The 17,413-nt window shown below is 38.5% G+C and overlaps 1 protein-coding gene across 11 annotated transcripts in view; it reads right to left on the bottom strand.

The window, feature by feature from the left end:
• Positions 1 to 1,023: 1,023 nt before the first annotated feature.
• Positions 1,024 to 17,413, bottom strand: part of SLC18B1 (solute carrier family 18 member B1) — a 32,150-nt gene continuing 15,760 nt past the window's right edge. For 7 of the 11 annotated variants that reach the window (XM_064486685.1, XM_031456352.2, XM_064486686.1 and 4 more), the window contains 12 exons: positions 16,703 to 16,798; positions 16,286 to 16,359; positions 15,394 to 15,541; positions 13,487 to 13,643; positions 9,699 to 9,835; positions 7,677 to 7,778; positions 6,308 to 6,399; positions 4,734 to 4,829; positions 2,929 to 3,003; positions 2,141 to 2,234; positions 1,992 to 2,044; positions 1,028 to 1,753 (listed from right to left, as the gene is read on the bottom strand). In XM_064486685.1, coding sequence (XP_064342755.1) covers positions 1,687 to 1,753; positions 1,992 to 2,044; positions 2,141 to 2,234; positions 2,929 to 3,003; positions 4,734 to 4,829; positions 6,308 to 6,399; positions 7,677 to 7,778; positions 9,699 to 9,835; positions 13,487 to 13,643; positions 15,394 to 15,541; positions 16,286 to 16,359; positions 16,703 to 16,798 — 1,191 coding nt within the window. In that variant the 3' untranslated portion in view covers positions 1,028 to 1,686. Of the gene's footprint in view, positions 1,754 to 1,991; positions 2,045 to 2,140; positions 2,235 to 2,928; positions 3,004 to 4,733; positions 4,830 to 6,307; positions 6,400 to 7,676; positions 7,779 to 9,698; positions 9,836 to 13,486; positions 13,644 to 15,393; positions 15,542 to 16,285; positions 16,360 to 16,702; positions 16,799 to 17,413 lie in introns of all 11 variants that reach the window. The other 4 variants (XM_064486683.1, XM_010988688.3, XM_010988689.3 and 1 more) reach the window with 3 other exon arrangements.

The raw sequence follows: 17,413 nt of genomic DNA, 5'->3' as shown, positions 1-17,413 counted from the left end.
GCGGGCATAAGAGTAGCGGCCCCGCAGGAGCCTGCAGCCTGAGCCCGGGGAAGAAAAGCACTGGAGAGGCGCCAGGGCGATTTAACCGCCGCGATCCAGGCCTAGCTTCCAAAGACCTCCCTCCAACCCTGCTAACCCTCATGCCTTACACACCTTTGACATGCAAACACAGTGACCTTCCTGAGACAGGAATCAAGTTCTGTCATCCTCCAATCAAAAGCTAGTTCCTCCCCACCTCCCCAAACTCCTCGGTTTACTGGACTCCAGCCCTGTGGGCCACGGTCTCCTCCTTGACCTTCCGCACATGCTGGGGACGGCTCTCCCCTCAGAATGGCTGCCGCAATCTCCTCCTTCAGATCTCAGTTCAAAACCCACCTCCATGGATACGCCTTATCTAAATAAGGATCCCCACACCTAGTCACCTCCAGCCAATTACTCTTTCACATCACCAGGTTTTTTTTTTTTTTTCTTCCCTCCATAGCATCTCTGTATGATAATTAGAGATTCTGGTATTTATTTATTGTGTCCCTTCCTCTGGACTATTATCTCCATAAGGGAGAGACTGTGTCTATGATGATCACAGCTAAATCCCTAAACCAAGCAGTGTCAGTTCAGAGAAGGCATTCAACAAATATTTTCATAAATAAGTAAGTAAACCATTTCTTCTACTAAAAAAAAAAAGTGGATATAAGTAGCTACTACACCATGAAGGTGGATTGGGAGCTATGAGAGTTGTACAGCAGAGATTCACTCACCAAACAACAACATGGATTTTACATGAAGTCAGAGGGCTCTCTTCCCTAACATAGAACAAGCATTTCTGTGGGCTCACTTGCTCTGGGAATGAGATACATCAACTAGGAGTATTAAAAAAAAAAAAAAATATATATATATATATATATACACACACACACACACATATATATATATATATATATATATATATATATACACACATACACTATATATATATAGTAGAACTAAAACAAAGACATTAAGGGAAATGAATAACACTATACCAAGCATTATTTCTAAACCCGATCATAATTCAAAGTATGTTATAAAACTGAAAGTGTTAAGTAATACTATTCTTGTATCTTTCACACAAACAAAAGTTTTAGAAGAGCTGAGGGCCAGGGTATGCTATAGAGTTTTATATAGTAGGCTGGAATTTTGCCTTTTGAACAAAAAACAAAAATCTCAGGACACAGAGAAGGCAAATTTTGTAAAACTGATTTCATAGTCATTTTTCTGTATATTTTGAGTTATCTTTATATTATTGTTAAGCATATCAAATCAATTCATTTCTTTCCCTGTTAATAAAAAAGGTACATTCACAGAATCAGTGCACTTAGAACAAAAAGTAAACACAGAAAACAGGAGACCTAGAGTCAGTAAAATCTTCAAGGCCAAGTCTGGTCACTGAAACCTACAAACTTTCACTGATTTCCAATAACTCTTCTCATACTGAAGGTTTCAAATGTGGCTGGTTCAGCAGGCCAGTTTTTCAGGACAATAGTAAGTGCAGCCCAACACAGGATCATCCAAAATTATGTTAACACTTCCAGGATGCTGGTGTGTGGTCCATGGAGTTGTGTGTGTCAAAGTAAGAAAACCTTTCCAACTCTGAGGTCCAAGGCCAACAGCATCCATCTCCCAGCCCTGTAACAGTCAGGACTCCTAAGGTCACATTTCCCCAGGTAAGAGAGCGGTCCGTTCCTCCTCTATGCCGAGGATATTTTGAAGTTTAGATCTACATTGAAAGAAGAAGAAGATAACCTCAATATTTATCACCTTAAAAAAAAAACAAAAAAACTCAATACCTACATCTCTACCCAACTAATTCTGTAAATGTGTCTACCAAATGATGAGGTTCAGGGTACCCAGAAATCTCCTGACTGGAAAATAGATATAAAATCACGTTTCTTTCCCACTTCTACAAGCCAACTTTTAAAGGGAGAAAAAAAAAAAAGCTTAAGAATTGACCTCACCTCCTTCTTCTCCTTGAGTGCTCCAACAGGTAAAACAAGCCCATCACTAGTCCCTTTAACACAATTAAAGGCACTGGTTAATGTCAGTTATCCAAGTCATGTTTCTCCATAAACATAAGGAAAATAAAAGTAAAAGACTCATTACTCACACTTGTTAGAGCCCAGAGACCTTGTAGAGTGGCTGCCCATTCAAAGCCTATTTTCTCATACAGAAACCCCCCCAGCGTTGGTCCTATAAAATCACTAACAATGAAAAGAAGAAAGATGATTAAATAGTGCAAAAAAGAAGACTTACTTCTTACCGGCAGCAGGACCCCTCCAATTCATTATATTGAAACCATAAATACTAAAGAAAAAAGCTCATTCCTGGAAAGAGCATTAGGTATAAGAAAATATTTTACCTGATAATGATGATTAAAATTTTTAAGCAATTCTAAAATTATAACTGCTTTTGAAAAGTTGGTGCCTTACATGAAAATAAAAAAAGATGACATGTATTCAAAAGAATCTTTATATTATTCTCTCCACCCTTCTCTGTATTTGTCTTTAAAATAACTCAGTACATATTTATCGATGATACCTACATGGCCAGCATACGGTTATCCCTCTGGCTTAGTACATAGTAAAAATAAATACACAAATACATAAATAAATGAATATATTTTCAAAACTGAGACATGCTCCTGTTAAAGGAACTTTAAAATATCACTTAAATAAGACAAAGTATATGAGATCACTTTGATTAGGCATTAAAACTTCTGGTATAACCACTGATCTTGAAGTCAGAGGTGTGGGTTAGAAATACAGATCTGCCCTAAAGGAACTATGTGCCTTTCAGCAAGTCATCTGACTCCTCAATGCGTGAATTTCTCCATCTGTAAAAAGGGGGTACTATTTTCCAGCTTGCAGCTGTGAATGAAATAGAATAGCTACTCACCCAACAGACCACACTGCGCCAAAGAGACCTGACACAAGTCCCATGGTACTTAATCCTTCTTCAAACCCATTTTCACTGCAAAGAGAGACAAGAGTCTATCTGTGGTTAAAAGGGAAACCTGCATGGAACAAAAGAGTAGTATATGATAGATAAACTAAAAAAACAGGGATAATCTGGACAAACCCAACAGCAAGAACACTCCATTTCTAAAATAAGAAGCTATTCTAATTTGAAGACATTCTCACAGTTATGTTTACTCCATGATTTTGTTTTGTTTTCTTTTTTAATGGAGGTACTAGGGACTGAACCCAGTACCTTGTGCATGCTAAGCATGTGCTCTACCACTGAACTAACTACACCCCCACCTGCCCTACTCCACAGTTTTCTAAAAATACTTTATTACATATATAGAATATGATATTAAGAATCATGACTTGCTTACATTAAATGTTTATAAAAGTATATAATTAACTGAGGATTTCTTAAGATGAGATGAACGTGTAAAGAGAACAATGGGCAAGTTTTAGAAAATATAGTGGCAGCTCCTTACTGCTATGAGAAACTGTTGAATTGACAACAGGAGAGCCATCCACACTCTCCTTGCTCAAATTCATTTTGTGTTCTTCATCACCATGCCTACTAAGCTAACAACTGATGGCCAAGTGACAAACATCTGGTGTGACACTCTGATTTATAATAAAAAATAAATATTTAGTCTTTGATCCATTTCTGACACAGAGGTCCTAAAACTCATGGAATTTCCTAAGTGATGAAAGTGATAAAAAGTTTCTTTTTTTATGTTATGAGGTGACTTTTGGACCTAAGGATGGGGCTGGTTGCCAGAACCAACATGTGATTAGAGGGTTGGAACTTTCAGTACCGGGCACCCCTTACCCGCCACTTCTGGGGAGGGCAGAGGGGCAGACATGGAATCACTTGCCAATGGCCAATGATTTCATCAATCATGCCTATGTAATGAAGCCTCCATAAAAACAAACAAAAAAAAACAAGTTCTGGGCCCCGAACTCCACAAGGACAGAAGCTCCTTTGTTTGGGACTCACTGCCCTATGGACCTTTGTCATCTGGCTGTTGACTCATATCCTTTAATATCCTTCGCAATAAATGAGTAATCTAGTGAGTAAACTGGTTTCCTGAGCTCTGTAAGCCACTCTAGCAAATGAATGGAACCCAAGGAGACGGTTGTGGGAACCTCAGATTTACAGCCAGTTGGTCAGAAGCACAGGCTACAACCCACACTTGAACTAGCATCTGAAGTGGAGGGCAATCTTGTAGGATTGAGCCCTTAACCTGTGGGATCTGATGCTATCTTGGGGTAAACAGTGTCAGAATTAGTTGAGTTGGAGGACACCCAGCTGGTTTCAGAGAATTGCTTGGGGGTGTGGGGTTTTGGGGGAAACCCCACACATCGGAACTGGTGCTGGAATCATCCTACCTGGTCACTCTGTGCCCCTGTATGGACCTCCTCCATGAGAGGGAAACAATGCTGAGGCCTTTCCACTGTGCTCTGGCTTTTTAAAAGTATATTTGTACCAAGGTCTAAACCAAGCCAAGCCTCTATCCACAACCCTTTTTAACCTATCACTGTATTAAGATTACGATATATTTTCATTCATAATATATTTTTGCTTATCCTATTTATATCACAATATTGTGTGACATGAAATCATGAAGACTTATTAGTGTAAAAAATATCCAATATCCTACAAAATTGAGAGATTCAAGAAAGCTTGTGATGTTTACTGCTACTCACAATACAGCTCTTCAAGCAACGGAAGTTACTTACTATGCGCAACTGAGAACCTCCAGGAAAGTTGGGATTGAACTCATTCCAACAGAGATGCCATTTATGACTAATATCAGCACGAGCAGCCAGAGCTGACTGCAAGAGTTTTGGAAGAAAAAAAGATTAACATGTAAAGAAGGCAACAAAGCTTCATGCCAAGGAGGGCAGGCAGGATCCCACAGATGTTAGTTTCACAGATTCCATGACTAAGTCTGGTACTTGTTCCCATCTGATCCCATTTCATTCAGTGACAGCACCTCTGAGCTCCTTACATTTTGAGGAGGTGAAACATCAATTCATCCGGCTATCCCAATGTCTTTGGTCACACATGTCACTTGCCTAGAGTCAACCTGCCTTATCATCATATAAAATCCTTTCTGAATTGGTTAAAATGTTAATATTAACATTGCTCCTTCGATTACTTGGCTTTGAAAGTCCATTGACTGAAAAATGGCACCGAAGGAAAGTGGTAAAGAAAGTGTCAGGAAATTACGATTTGTTCCATGTCAGTTACTTACTATCCATTACCCTGTTTACTGTTTGCAGCAACCTTGCCACATAAGTCCATTAAAAATGATTAAAGAAGACAATTTAGGTGATACAAACACTTTAGGAAGTGGATGGTCTCCTTTTGGAGAACTGTAAAATAGGATGGAAACCAGGAAGCTTTTATAGGATAAAGAATATAGAAAAAGGAAGAGAAAAATAGAAAATATCTGATTGGCTGGGACCACACAGTCCACCTTGTTTGGGGTGAGAAGGCCCAGAGTTGGCTTGGCGTCTGGGGACTACTGGCTGGCTGGATGGACTGCTTTTCTGGTCAAGAGGAGCACTGACAGGGACGTGAAGGTTTTCTAAGTTTTGATTTGCTGACATGGTCCTCGCCTGGTAAAGAGTGGCTCCATCTTGAGCCTAGAAAGAGGGATTATTTCAACAGTCCCATTGGTGGCTCTTTTATGTGGATAAGGAAACTGAGGCTCTTGGGATTTAAGTGATTTGCCCAAGTCCACATACCAAGTAAGTGGTAAAGCCAGAATGCAAACCCAAAGCTGAAGGACCTTGAAATCCTTGCTTTTTCCATATCATGCTTTGTCCCAGAGGTACCTAAAAATCTCTTAAGTAGCTCACTTTATTTTAGCAAATAAATCGTAACAAACAAGCTTTAGTTAGCAGCTATGATATGCTCAGGAAGATGCAGAAACAAAAAAGGTCTGGTCTTCACCTCAAGGAGCAAGAAGAAGTAGAAAAAGCAAAAGTATATTCTAAGAACTATTAGCTAAAGCTAGGTAACAACAAATGCTATTTTTAAAATAAAGTACAAATGTGCAATTGAAACACAAAGGGAGAATAAGCATTTTTCTCATCTGAAACAGATTTTAGGAATCCCTGTTTGCTTATACCACTGAAAGTATCTAGTAATACTGTCTGACAAACAATTCAGTATAGTCCTAAATGTGGTAGTTATTTAAATAATAAGATACAAAAATCCTAAGTATTCCAGTGTTACACCAAAAATTTTTGGAAATAATTCTTAATGCTATTTGGCCACAAATACAAAAGAAGAAAAAAGTTACCTCTTAATGTGCAAGACTGGGGCAGGTCCTAAGAGCATGTAGCATCCTGCTGTGATTAAGCTTCCAAAAACCAGAAGCCACTTCCTTAGACTCTGGTAAAGAAAGTCCAAAGAAACTCTCAGAGGTAAAGATCTTCCATAATCCAGGTACACAGAGAAATCATTGAAGAACACAAGTCATGATATTCAAAAATCCAAATACAGTGAAGAAAACACAACTTTACATGTACAACAGGTAGATGGTAAACACAAAAGCAAGGACAATGTACCCCAAGGCAGGGAGTGAGGCAAGGACAAGTTTTCCTTGGAAAGGGAGTGTAGCATAGATTTTGCACAGGATGAACTATTTCAAATATAACACACTTAAAAAGCAGTCACTGCAAGAAACAATCAAGTAGACGCAATAACTAGAAAATTCACATTATTAACAAATACCAAATAAAATGTTCCTTATAAACTACTCAGATGCAGGCTAAAATTACAGGGGTACAGTATGTGTTCAGGTATATAACACTATGTCTTAAAACTAAGCTCCAAACACTGTTTAAGACACTTGCTTTTTGTCACCTGGATGACTAGGTAATCTCCACATAACAGGCCTTCCTAAATGTACGCACGAATCTAATGAAGAGGGGAAATACAAAAATAAGCACTAAAGCCAGAGAAGCCTGAGACTTCGCTGACAGGACTAGTTCTGTACGGAACGGTTTAGCCCGAGTTAAAGGAGAATAGAGGCATTTTCCATCAGGAAGGCCGTGGGATGTACAATGTACATGGCCAATCCTGTCCTTCCCACAGAAACACTGAATTATATCCTCTCAACCTGGTCAAGTCCTAACTACCTCTGAGTTCTGCCCTAATTATTAAGGTCAATCCACTTTTTTTGCATCAAGGGAGACTTTTCCTTTAGAAAGTCTAATCCAAGCGTTTTTCAACAGTTTTAGCACAAGACCCCTTTTCCCAGATGAAGCAACTAAAAAGTGAATCTGCTCAGGGTGATGGCAGGTGGGAAGATACTGACACTTCATGCTGGTCCCTCTCCATCAGCTCAAAAAATTGAATATATTAGAATTGAAATGTTCTTACCTACCCCCACTCCCCCACCGCAAAAAAAAAAGATAACTGTGGTGACGGATGTGCTAACTAGATGGAGGGAATCCTTCCACAGTGTATACAACACCAAGTTACCATGTTGTACTTTAACTATCTCATAATTCTATTTGTCAGTTAGACCTCAATAAAGATAAAAATTTTTCGATTGAGTATGTTAATTCTAATCAGTGGACCTCTAGATTTCCAGAAGTACATTTGGAAAACCACCAGTCTAAACATACAAAAGTAATCCTTAAATATCAATGAAGTGTACCTACCGGCACTTTATCACTGAGTAGGCCCACCAGTGGTGAAGAGATGGCATAGGACAGTGCCAAACCCAGGAATACCAGTCCCACATATCCAGCTGGTAGATTAAACTGCAAAAGAAATCCTGTATTAAAGTTACATGGCTAAGTCATTTTAAAGATAAACATCTATCTTGTCTACCATTTCTTCAGCTTTTAATATCTACCACGAGTCTACCACTAACATCCAGCATCCTTCCTAAATTTGTCTTACTCTTGTAAATGTATTACTTTTTCCCTATGAGGGAAAAAAAAATCTAACCAGAGGTCAGAAGTCCTAGATTTTTTGCTTTGTAGTGTTTGACATTAAACACAGTATTATTATCCTTCTATGAATCATAGCATTTTCACAAGTAAAACATTAGGATGCACAAAAATTACCTGGAGAACATGTTAAAAGAGGGTCTTAGACCTTAGCCCTAAAATTTCTGATTCAAAAAGTCTGGAGTGGGGCCTGAGAATCTGCATTTCTGAGAAGCCCCCCCAGGTGATGCTGACAGTCCACAGACTGAAGTGCACTGGTGTAAAAAACACTGACAATAATATCTCTTCCTTCCATCTCTAAGGGATATTAATATCGAATTAAAGAGTTAGATGATAAGGCATATTTTTAAAGGCTTTTAAAACAGTAAGCTACCACACAATTCTGCTACTGTTACCGTTACCAACATGATATAAACGCCTTTCTTGGTTATCTGAGTTGCTTCCATTTTCCTTAATTTCTTTAACTAATCCTTAATTAAACTCATGAGATCTATTTATGAGTCAGTACAAATATTTTTTTCAGTATATGTTTTAATAATTTTTATGACATAACTCAAGCTAAAAATTAGCCCTTTAACAATAGTAGCAAGATACGAAAGTCAGAAATGTCCTTTTCTGATTTTACAATTCCGGGGAGACGGTGGACCTCTTCCTACAGTAAAAGGCTGGGTGACCAATGACTGGACAGCAAATAGCCAATTCAAACAACTGGTAAGAAAGCAGAAAGGCAACAGGAAAAAAATGCAATAGAAAAAACATGAAAAATCTTGAGATTTTTTATAAGGCAGACATGAACAACTTGGGTTTATGAGAAATTGATTATGAGTTTTTTGCAGTGTCAGAACACAACTTCTTAAAAAGACAGAAAAATGACTCTTAAAGAGACATTGCTGATAATGTGAATGGAATGTATCACCGTAAACCCAAAATATTTTTCTTATGCATTACCTCATATTTGCTCACTGCCTCAGTGTGATATTATATTATCCTCCAAACCTTGGGCCAGACACTAAAATTACAGTCCCCAAATTTATCTGTGAAATACCGAAAACTGTCTTTAGTGACTTGAAGGGGTCGTGTTTCTGTGCTTTTTTCATTCTAGTGCCTCAACTAAAGTCAGTACGGGCTGCAGCAAGCAGGTTTCAGTCTTTACAGACACGGATTAATTCTCCAGTGTAATTAACTACCAGAATTGGTAATATAATTTATTGCATTATTAATCATCTTTTTTCAAAACTATCTGAGAACAAATTTCTGTGACATCAAACTTTTAGAATTCAGTATTTATTTTTCAGCCCTAAAAACCAGGAGAGACTCTCGGTTCCTTACTTCCATCTCAGAGTAACATAGCCCACAGTCTTTAGAATATAGGCAGCAGCCTAAAAGGTAAGTGGACCCAGAGGAGATGTTAGAGAAGGACACCTCTCATTAAATGAGCCACAAAGAACCCCGAATGCCTCACTGGATTCAAAACAGAGGAAGTGTCTTTCCTGACTCGAGTGAGGTCTTCTGGGAAAAAAGGAGACCAGATGAAAGGCTTCTTTCATTTACACTAAATCAGACCTCTAGTTACAGAGATGGAACACAGGGAAGGTACAGGCTGCCTTGGTTTGTAGTTCTCATTCTGCCTCCTTCCTGCAGCCACTCACCTCCCACTAAGCAGGGCCCGAGAGAAGCAATTACGTGCACCTGCTACAATGCAGAGGTCTCCATCACCAGGCTACTCACCTTCTCCAAAACAAAGAGAGACAGCGTCGGATCAAGGAAGCCAAAACAGGAGCTGAGTGAGGTGATGACGAAGGATATTAGGGCAACCTTGGGTAAAGTGATGAGTTTCCAGAATGAGTGTTTTCCTGGATCAGACTCTTTGGGGAAAAAATTAAAAAGGAAATTAAGAGTGACATAAATTGCTTAACTTCACTTTTTCACCTATTTTGAAAAGCAAAATTGGTAAGGTCATCTTTATCTGGTAATCCAAATAACTGCATCTCTGAGTTTGCCTAAATTGCATATTATCTATATTTGCAAAGAAGTTATTCAAACTCACACGCCACGTTCAGTTTTTTTAAAAAATAATTTCTCAAACTCAGAAAGAATCAACTAGAATCAGAGTGTGAGGAGAAAAAGGGGGCTGAGGGTATAGGTCGTACCCTAGAAGTCAGTGAGGCCTTCCCCGAATGGGGCAAAAAACATGTAAAGTTTGATCTGGTGCATGAGAAAAGCCAGAAGCTTTATCAGAGAACAATGCGTGTGTGCTGAGGAATCTGAGTTAAGCAAAGAACACAGGACAATTTTTTTTTTCTGCTGGCAAAGAAAACACTGGATTGAAAGGGATGCTAGTGAATCACGTGTAAACTTCATCTGGTGTTCAAGGTCAGCTGAGTGCCAACCTGACTTCCCACCATTCCCCCAACAGCAACACAACTTCTTCACTGTCCCAAGCACCAGGCATGGCTGTTTCCAAGCCTCCAGTCATATCCTATAACTCCTTTCTTTTTCCTCTGCTAATTTTTCAAGTTCTATTCACTCTGTAAAGTCTGGTTCTTACCTTAATTATTCCACAAAGGTTACCTCTATTTCCAACTGCACTTCTAATCTATGCCATGTAATTTAGCACCTAAACTATATTCCATTTTGCATTGTTTACTATTGTTTGATGACTTTTCTATCTTCCAATTAATTTATGAACCTATGCTGAGTCAGGTAGCATGCAAAATGCTGGGCAGACAAAAAGCAAAGAAGATAAACCCAGACCCTGTCTTCACAGAGAGGTGACATTCAGGCGTGGAGAGAGCCAGGACGGAGCTGGGAGGGCACCTGTCAGAGCATATAAGAGCGGTGCCTTAAAACACAGGGAAAGCTGGATAGGAAAGGATTTCCAAAGGTAGTCATATCTAACTTGGTGTCCAAAGGGTGAGCCTGAGATGAGCAAGCAAAGAAGGAGGAAAGAATAATCCAGGCACATTATCCAGGAATGGCTCATTCAAGACTCAGAAGTGAAGAGAAACTGTTCTGTTTGAGGAAATGAAAGAACTGGAGGAAAGCAAAGGTGGAGGATGGAGAGTGGAGTAGAAGACACCGGTGTAGTGAAGAGAGAAGACACTCCAGAAGAATGTAGTGATGAGATTATGCAGGACTTCATAAAATATACTAAGAAGCCCGAGAAATAACTAATTATTTTAAATCTGAAGTGGGAAAGGGAATTACCACAATAAGAACATATATAAAATGAACACATAATGAGTTAAACTGTTGAAATAATGAAAACTTAAGAGTGGTATCTGCTTCAAGAGACACATGGCAAATCACCTAGGGAGCCTTTCCAAGCTACTCAGGCACTCTCTCTGCTACCCCTAATTCTGGTACATTCTCCTTGGAGGGACATGACTTCGAGGCTGACAATGCCTGCCACACAGAGGCTGTTAAAGTCAGGGAAGGGGAGCACCCCTCAGGTGTGAAGGGGCAAGAAAAACGCTGAGCACTGCAGTACTCCTTATTCAGCATTTAGATTAATGATTGAGAAGGTTCAGAAAAACTTCCCAGAAGAGGTCATACAAATTAAGTTTTGAAGGATGCTTAGGAGTTAGAATAGAAGGGGAGATTTTCTGGTTCATGTGACTCACCTGCTGAAATCTAACAACAGCTCCTAGTGGCTTTCAAACTAAAGCTCACACTTCATGGATTTAGGGATTTTTCTTAAGAGAATTGTCATGTACGTGACTGTGTTTTAGAAATATTTCTTCAGTATATACACAAGAGGGGACTTGGTGAGAAGATAAAAAGGATGAGGGGAATTTATAGGCTATGATTGGAGACTTGGAAACAATCATGCCTGGTGCTCAGGATGGTGAAGAAGTTGCATTGCTGTTGGGGGAATGGTGGGAAGTCGGGGACTAAAGTTGACTCTTAGCCACCCAAACCTAAGGCCACATTGTTCATGGGTCTGGAAGGAGGTACATGAGTGGGGCAGAACTTATAGAACACAAAATTTTGCCAATGTCACCAAAATAAAAGAAAATGTAATTTTCTAGTTTCTATCTATAAGCTCTCCTAAAACAAAAATTTTTAAAGATACTCCTGAATGGGAACACCTAAATCTATATTTATAACCCTAACATTATCAATTTTTGAGTTTTTTAAATAAAAAAATACTAGTTTTTGGAAAACTAAATATAAGATCCTTCTGTGAATAAACAGTAAGTTTGTCAAACCATTCTGTTCATAAAAACATAGCTAACTGGGACTTTGTCAAGTTCATTGAAGATGCAGGGAAATTCTGATTGAGGAATAACAGAAATGAAAAGAAATAAGTACCAAGTAAGTAGGCTGGCAGTGATCAGAGGGGCTGCAAAAGATCCCAAGTTGTAGGGGTGAGGGGTAGAGATGAGGAAAGCCAGGACCCAAAGAACAACTGATGTTGGGGCCAGTCAGCACCTAACCACAGACCTAAACACCTAATGGTGGTTCTAAATATCATGTCCATGATTAATTAGTAAACAAAACTTTATTCCCCCCTATACTTGTTGATAAAGAGTTAACCCAATTCTTTCTCCTGCTGCATGAAAATCTGATCCGGTGTCTCAGTTCCTTAGTTAATAGCCTCGTTTTCCTCTGTGAGCCAAGTCCGAGCACAGGTCAGGATGCCCTACTACAGAAACAAGCATCACCACACGCAGAAAGAGGACAGGCTCTCCTCCCACTCTCTAGTTAACTCTCTAGCTCTGTTCCACTCACAATCTGATAAGGGTAAAATGCCAACCACGTTACTAGGCAATCTTGCTTACGATGAAAATAACTCCTGGCTGGTAAATTTCTCTTGTACAGAAGGAACTAGAAACAAATCACAAATATGTGATGCTTTGTGCCTCCCTGAGTGGGCTGACTCCTGTACCCAGCACGTGCCTCATGGAGACCCTGGCAGTTGTGCCCATGGTGTCATTACAGGATTGGTTGACTCCTATGGGGCAGAAGCTTTGAAGCCAAGATGACTCCCCATCACTGCCTGATGTGGTCCTGTGTCCTGGCACTTGAGCTCTGCTGCACACACAGCTTCAAGGACCATGGGGAAGGAAGGTCTGACCCTGCCCTCTTCTCACTGAGACTTGTAAAAAGATGGTGAATCTTTAATTAAAACCAAGAAGACATTGGTGGGCACTGCATTTTTTTTTCTTTCTTTTTTTATGGAGGTACTGGGGATTGAACCCAGGACCTTGGGCATGCTAAGCCCATGCTCTACCACTGACCTATACGCACTCTCCCACATATGTTTTATAATCAGAAATTAAATATTTGCTAGTTCTAAAGGTCAGAAAGAATTTATGACATACAGAAATTCATATACACTGATTGCCTACAGCAACATTTCTGAAAAGAGAATCAATTCTTTCATCACGCTCTAAAAATCTATTACTGATTATATAAAATAAATGTGTATATATGTTAAATTGGTCTCCTACAAGGGCATAAATATACTTAAATTTAAGATTCTTAAAATGAGTAATAAATGAGGGTCTTACCATAATTAGGTAAAATGCACATGTTGAGGGGAACCATCAGCAGAACTACGCATCCCAGAAAAATGAAAGGCACCTCGTAGCCAAAGGACTGATACAAGAAGCCACCCAAAGGAGGCCCTAGCACTAGTCCCAGTCCTGAAAAAATCTCAAGACTTCCCTAAAAATGAGGAAACAAAAGAGAATTGAGTTAATATAGTTTCTTTGAAAAATTAACAAAGATGTAATGGGCTGGATCTGAAAAATAATTCTCTCCGCCTCACAATTTACATACATACACCCAAGGTGGACCCAAAATTTAAGCATACATATTGAAATCATAAAAAATAGAAAAATATGAGGTTTTTTGTTTTCTAATCCCTATGATGGGGAAGATTTTCTAATTATGACATAAAAACAGATGACACAAAAGAAAAGATTGACAAATCTGATTACATGAAAATATAAGAACTATGAAAGGCAAAAAAAAAAAATCAAAAGACAGATGAATAGGAGAAAAAAAATACTGACAAAGGACTAATTTCCCAAACACACCAAGAGAGTGACTGCTAGTCAATGAGGGGAAAAAAAGAACAATCCAATGAGAAAAGGGGCAAGTGATTAAATAGACTGTTGACACATAAAATGAAACACAAATAGCTCTAATGTGAACTGGTCATCTCTAAGTTGCAGGACAGCAAATCCACACTCCAAACATGTTTAGTCACAAAATCTTGTTTTACAGAGCATGTCAATGGACCAGTATTGTTCTGAATGCTTTCTGAGAAATGTATTTCTGGGAAATGTAAACAGTACACCCGTCACAGCAGCCACCACTGCATGCCAAATGGGTGCAGAACCTAAAATGAATCTACCCTGATATATATACAAAGATATACTTACATAAGTGTATATATTTAACAAAAAGTGTGAGGATTTATATTTATACAGCAAATAGGTTATCTGATGGTCAAAACTTTTAAATTACTATAAAATAGATAAACAAGTTCATACTGTATAGCACAGGGAACTATATTCAATATCTTGTAGTAACTTATGATGAAAAAGAATATGAAAATGAATATATGTATGTTCATGTATGACTGAAGCACTGTCCTGTACACCAGAAATTGACAAAACATTATAAACTGACTATACTTCAATAAAAATACATATATACAAAAAAAAAAACCTTTTAAACTATTAATATGGGTAAACAAAGGAATCTTTACCACTGAGCTGATTAGACCCTGAGGTCTAGAGGACAATTACAGCTCTGAGGGTGGTATCTGTTCTGATATTCAAATCAGGAGTCCTTCAGGGATGCATGGATCCAGAGGCGAGAGCTATGGGAAAGCTAGTTGGGGTCAGGGAGGCAGCAGCTTGGAGCTGGGACAGGAACCTGGTATGTCACTAATATCCGGGGTCTAGGCATCTAAAGCAATATGTGAGAATTATGTCAATACGATGCTAAAGGCTCTGGATTTTTATGGTAAAATTAGATGGCACTCCTCAGACCAACGGCATAGAAGCACTTAGAGACTTCAAGGAGATCTCTAAGATCCTTTCCATGAATCCGGGAAAAGTGGAGGAAGGACTCTAGTACAAATCTGCTTCGGGCAACTCAGCCACAATCTAGGCTATGGAGAGACAGCAAAATACCACCAGAGAGGTTTAAGGAAAAAAAAAGGATGAAAAGAACATTTGCGTTTGCTCTCTCGGGAGCTTCTAAGCCCAGGAAGAGCACCTAAGTAGGACTAATGGTACATATATTGACAGCCAAGCAGAAATTGGCATAAAAGGTAACAAAAACACAGAGAGTAGAAAAAAAGCAAGTTAGAAGAACGGACCCCAGCTTTGACTTGTAAAGTCAAGCAAGTATTTTAGCCCACACTAAAAAGGAAAACAGGAAAAATGCATAAAATACCTACCAACACTGTAGCCACATTATTTGGAAAAGCTTTTGCAAGGATTGAAGAAGACGCGGTTATCGCTGCAGAGAAGCTTACTGCATCTGTTATTCTCACTAGAAAACACATAGCAATAAACACCGGTCCTTCTGGAACTTGGTCCAATACACTAAAAAAGAGCAAGACAATCCTCAAATGCCAAACTGGTTTTGATTTATTTTTTTCTTTTGAACTGTACTCCCTGAAAACAGTAGTACTGCAGCCATAGTTACTAAGACAAATCTCTTTAGAAAATGAATTTTTGAAGAGTGTCTTTGTTATACTTTTAGTAAGAGAATTTGAGTCATAATGACAGCCTCACTGCCCTTTTCTACTGACACAGCTGATGCACTAAATAATAATACTAAAGAGGCCTTCTGAAAAATGTGGAGTCACTCTGACAAGAACGTATGTAGAAGAAAGACTTCTTAGTTTTAGCTCTTTCCCCAAAGAAAAGTACATGAAGAGGAAAGCAAAACCAGGAATCTGAGAAAGATTTCTGATGACATTATTTTAACAGTTGTATCCCGATGTTCTTCAGCTGCTTCTCTAGGTAAGAAATTCACCTTTTGCTTAAGCCAGAAAAGTTTTGTTACTCAGAAAAGTGAGTTAAGTTTCTGTCACTCACAATCACAGCAGTCCTAAAGAACAGATTGAGTAGCCAGCTTAACGGTGATTCCCTTAGAGGATTCTTTTCTTAAGATCAATGTCGTTCAATCCATTCTCCACATAATCCAATTCCCTTCACCATTAGTCACATGCCAAGCACTTAACGATAATGGTACTGACTGATTTAAAGAAACCATAACATTTTAAACTGAAGATAAACTATGAAATCTGTTCAAGCTCCCAAACGTATCAGAGCATGACTTACCCAAAGAGAATTGTAACTCCTCCTGAGACAAATATTCCTGCTACAAACATAAATTTTGCTCCAATATGTACAAGCTATAACAAATATCAAAGAAAAGTGGTAAATTGATGACTGCTACAAGTTAAGACTGACATAAACAAATCCACTATATCAGGAAACAGAAGATTTGGGGAAGATATGTACAGTTAATAAAACATTACAATACTTCTCTAGTGGAATAACAGCACACATTGCTTACAAACATGGAAGAAGTTAAATATCAATCAACCCTAAGAATGGAACTGTCAAAAGAAGCACAATTCATAAAACATAATGGTGGTTATTTCTGCATCAGTGGAAATTATAGACCGGTAAATTAGAATAACGCATTGCATAATTTTTAAAAATTAAAATGTGAATATGAACGTTAATACTTACATATTTTCCAAACACCAAAGATGCCAGCAAGTCAAACAAAGCATAACATCCAAAGATCATACCAATAACTGTGTTGCTGACTCCTTTCTTTTCAGCCTTGAAAGTAACAGAAAAGGAAACCAATATTTTAAAAAAAAAAAATGGAGCTATTGGATCAGAGCATCATCTTCTTGTAAACTTTGTGTAGCAATTTCAAAGATTATTATTTTAAAGTAAGCAGGGTGAGGAAAGAAAGGGAGCTAGTAAAAGCTAGTCTCTAACATGAAAGTAATTCACTCATCAAGCCTGTAACAAATTGTTAGCTTTACGATCTAGCGAAAGAAGAACAAAACTGGAGGCATCACACTTCTTGATTTCAAAAATAAATTACAAAGATACAATAACCAAAACAGTATGGTTCTGGCATACAGACAGACATAAAGACCAATAGAACAGAATAGAGAACCCAGAAATAAACCCACACATTTATGGTCAATTGATCTTCCACAAGGGTGCTCAGGACACACAATGGGGAAGAGACACTCTTCAAGAAACAGTGTTAGGAAAACTGGAAAAGAATGAAACTGGACCCCTATCCTACACCACTCACAAAATGAACTCAAAACAAATTAGACTTAAACATAAGATCTGAAACTGTTAAACTCTTTGAAGAGAAGATGGGGGTGGGGGACTTCTTGACACTGATCTTGGCAATGATTTCTTGGATTTGAC

The sequence above is a fragment of the Camelus dromedarius genome, chromosome 6 (assembly GCF_036321535.1).
Source record: "Camelus dromedarius isolate mCamDro1 chromosome 6, mCamDro1.pat, whole genome shotgun sequence".
In the NCBI taxonomy this organism is placed as follows: Eukaryota; Metazoa; Chordata; class Mammalia; order Artiodactyla; family Camelidae; genus Camelus; species Camelus dromedarius.
The sequence above is the reverse complement of the archived record's forward strand: the minus strand, read 5'-3'. Positions and strand labels throughout refer to the sequence as shown.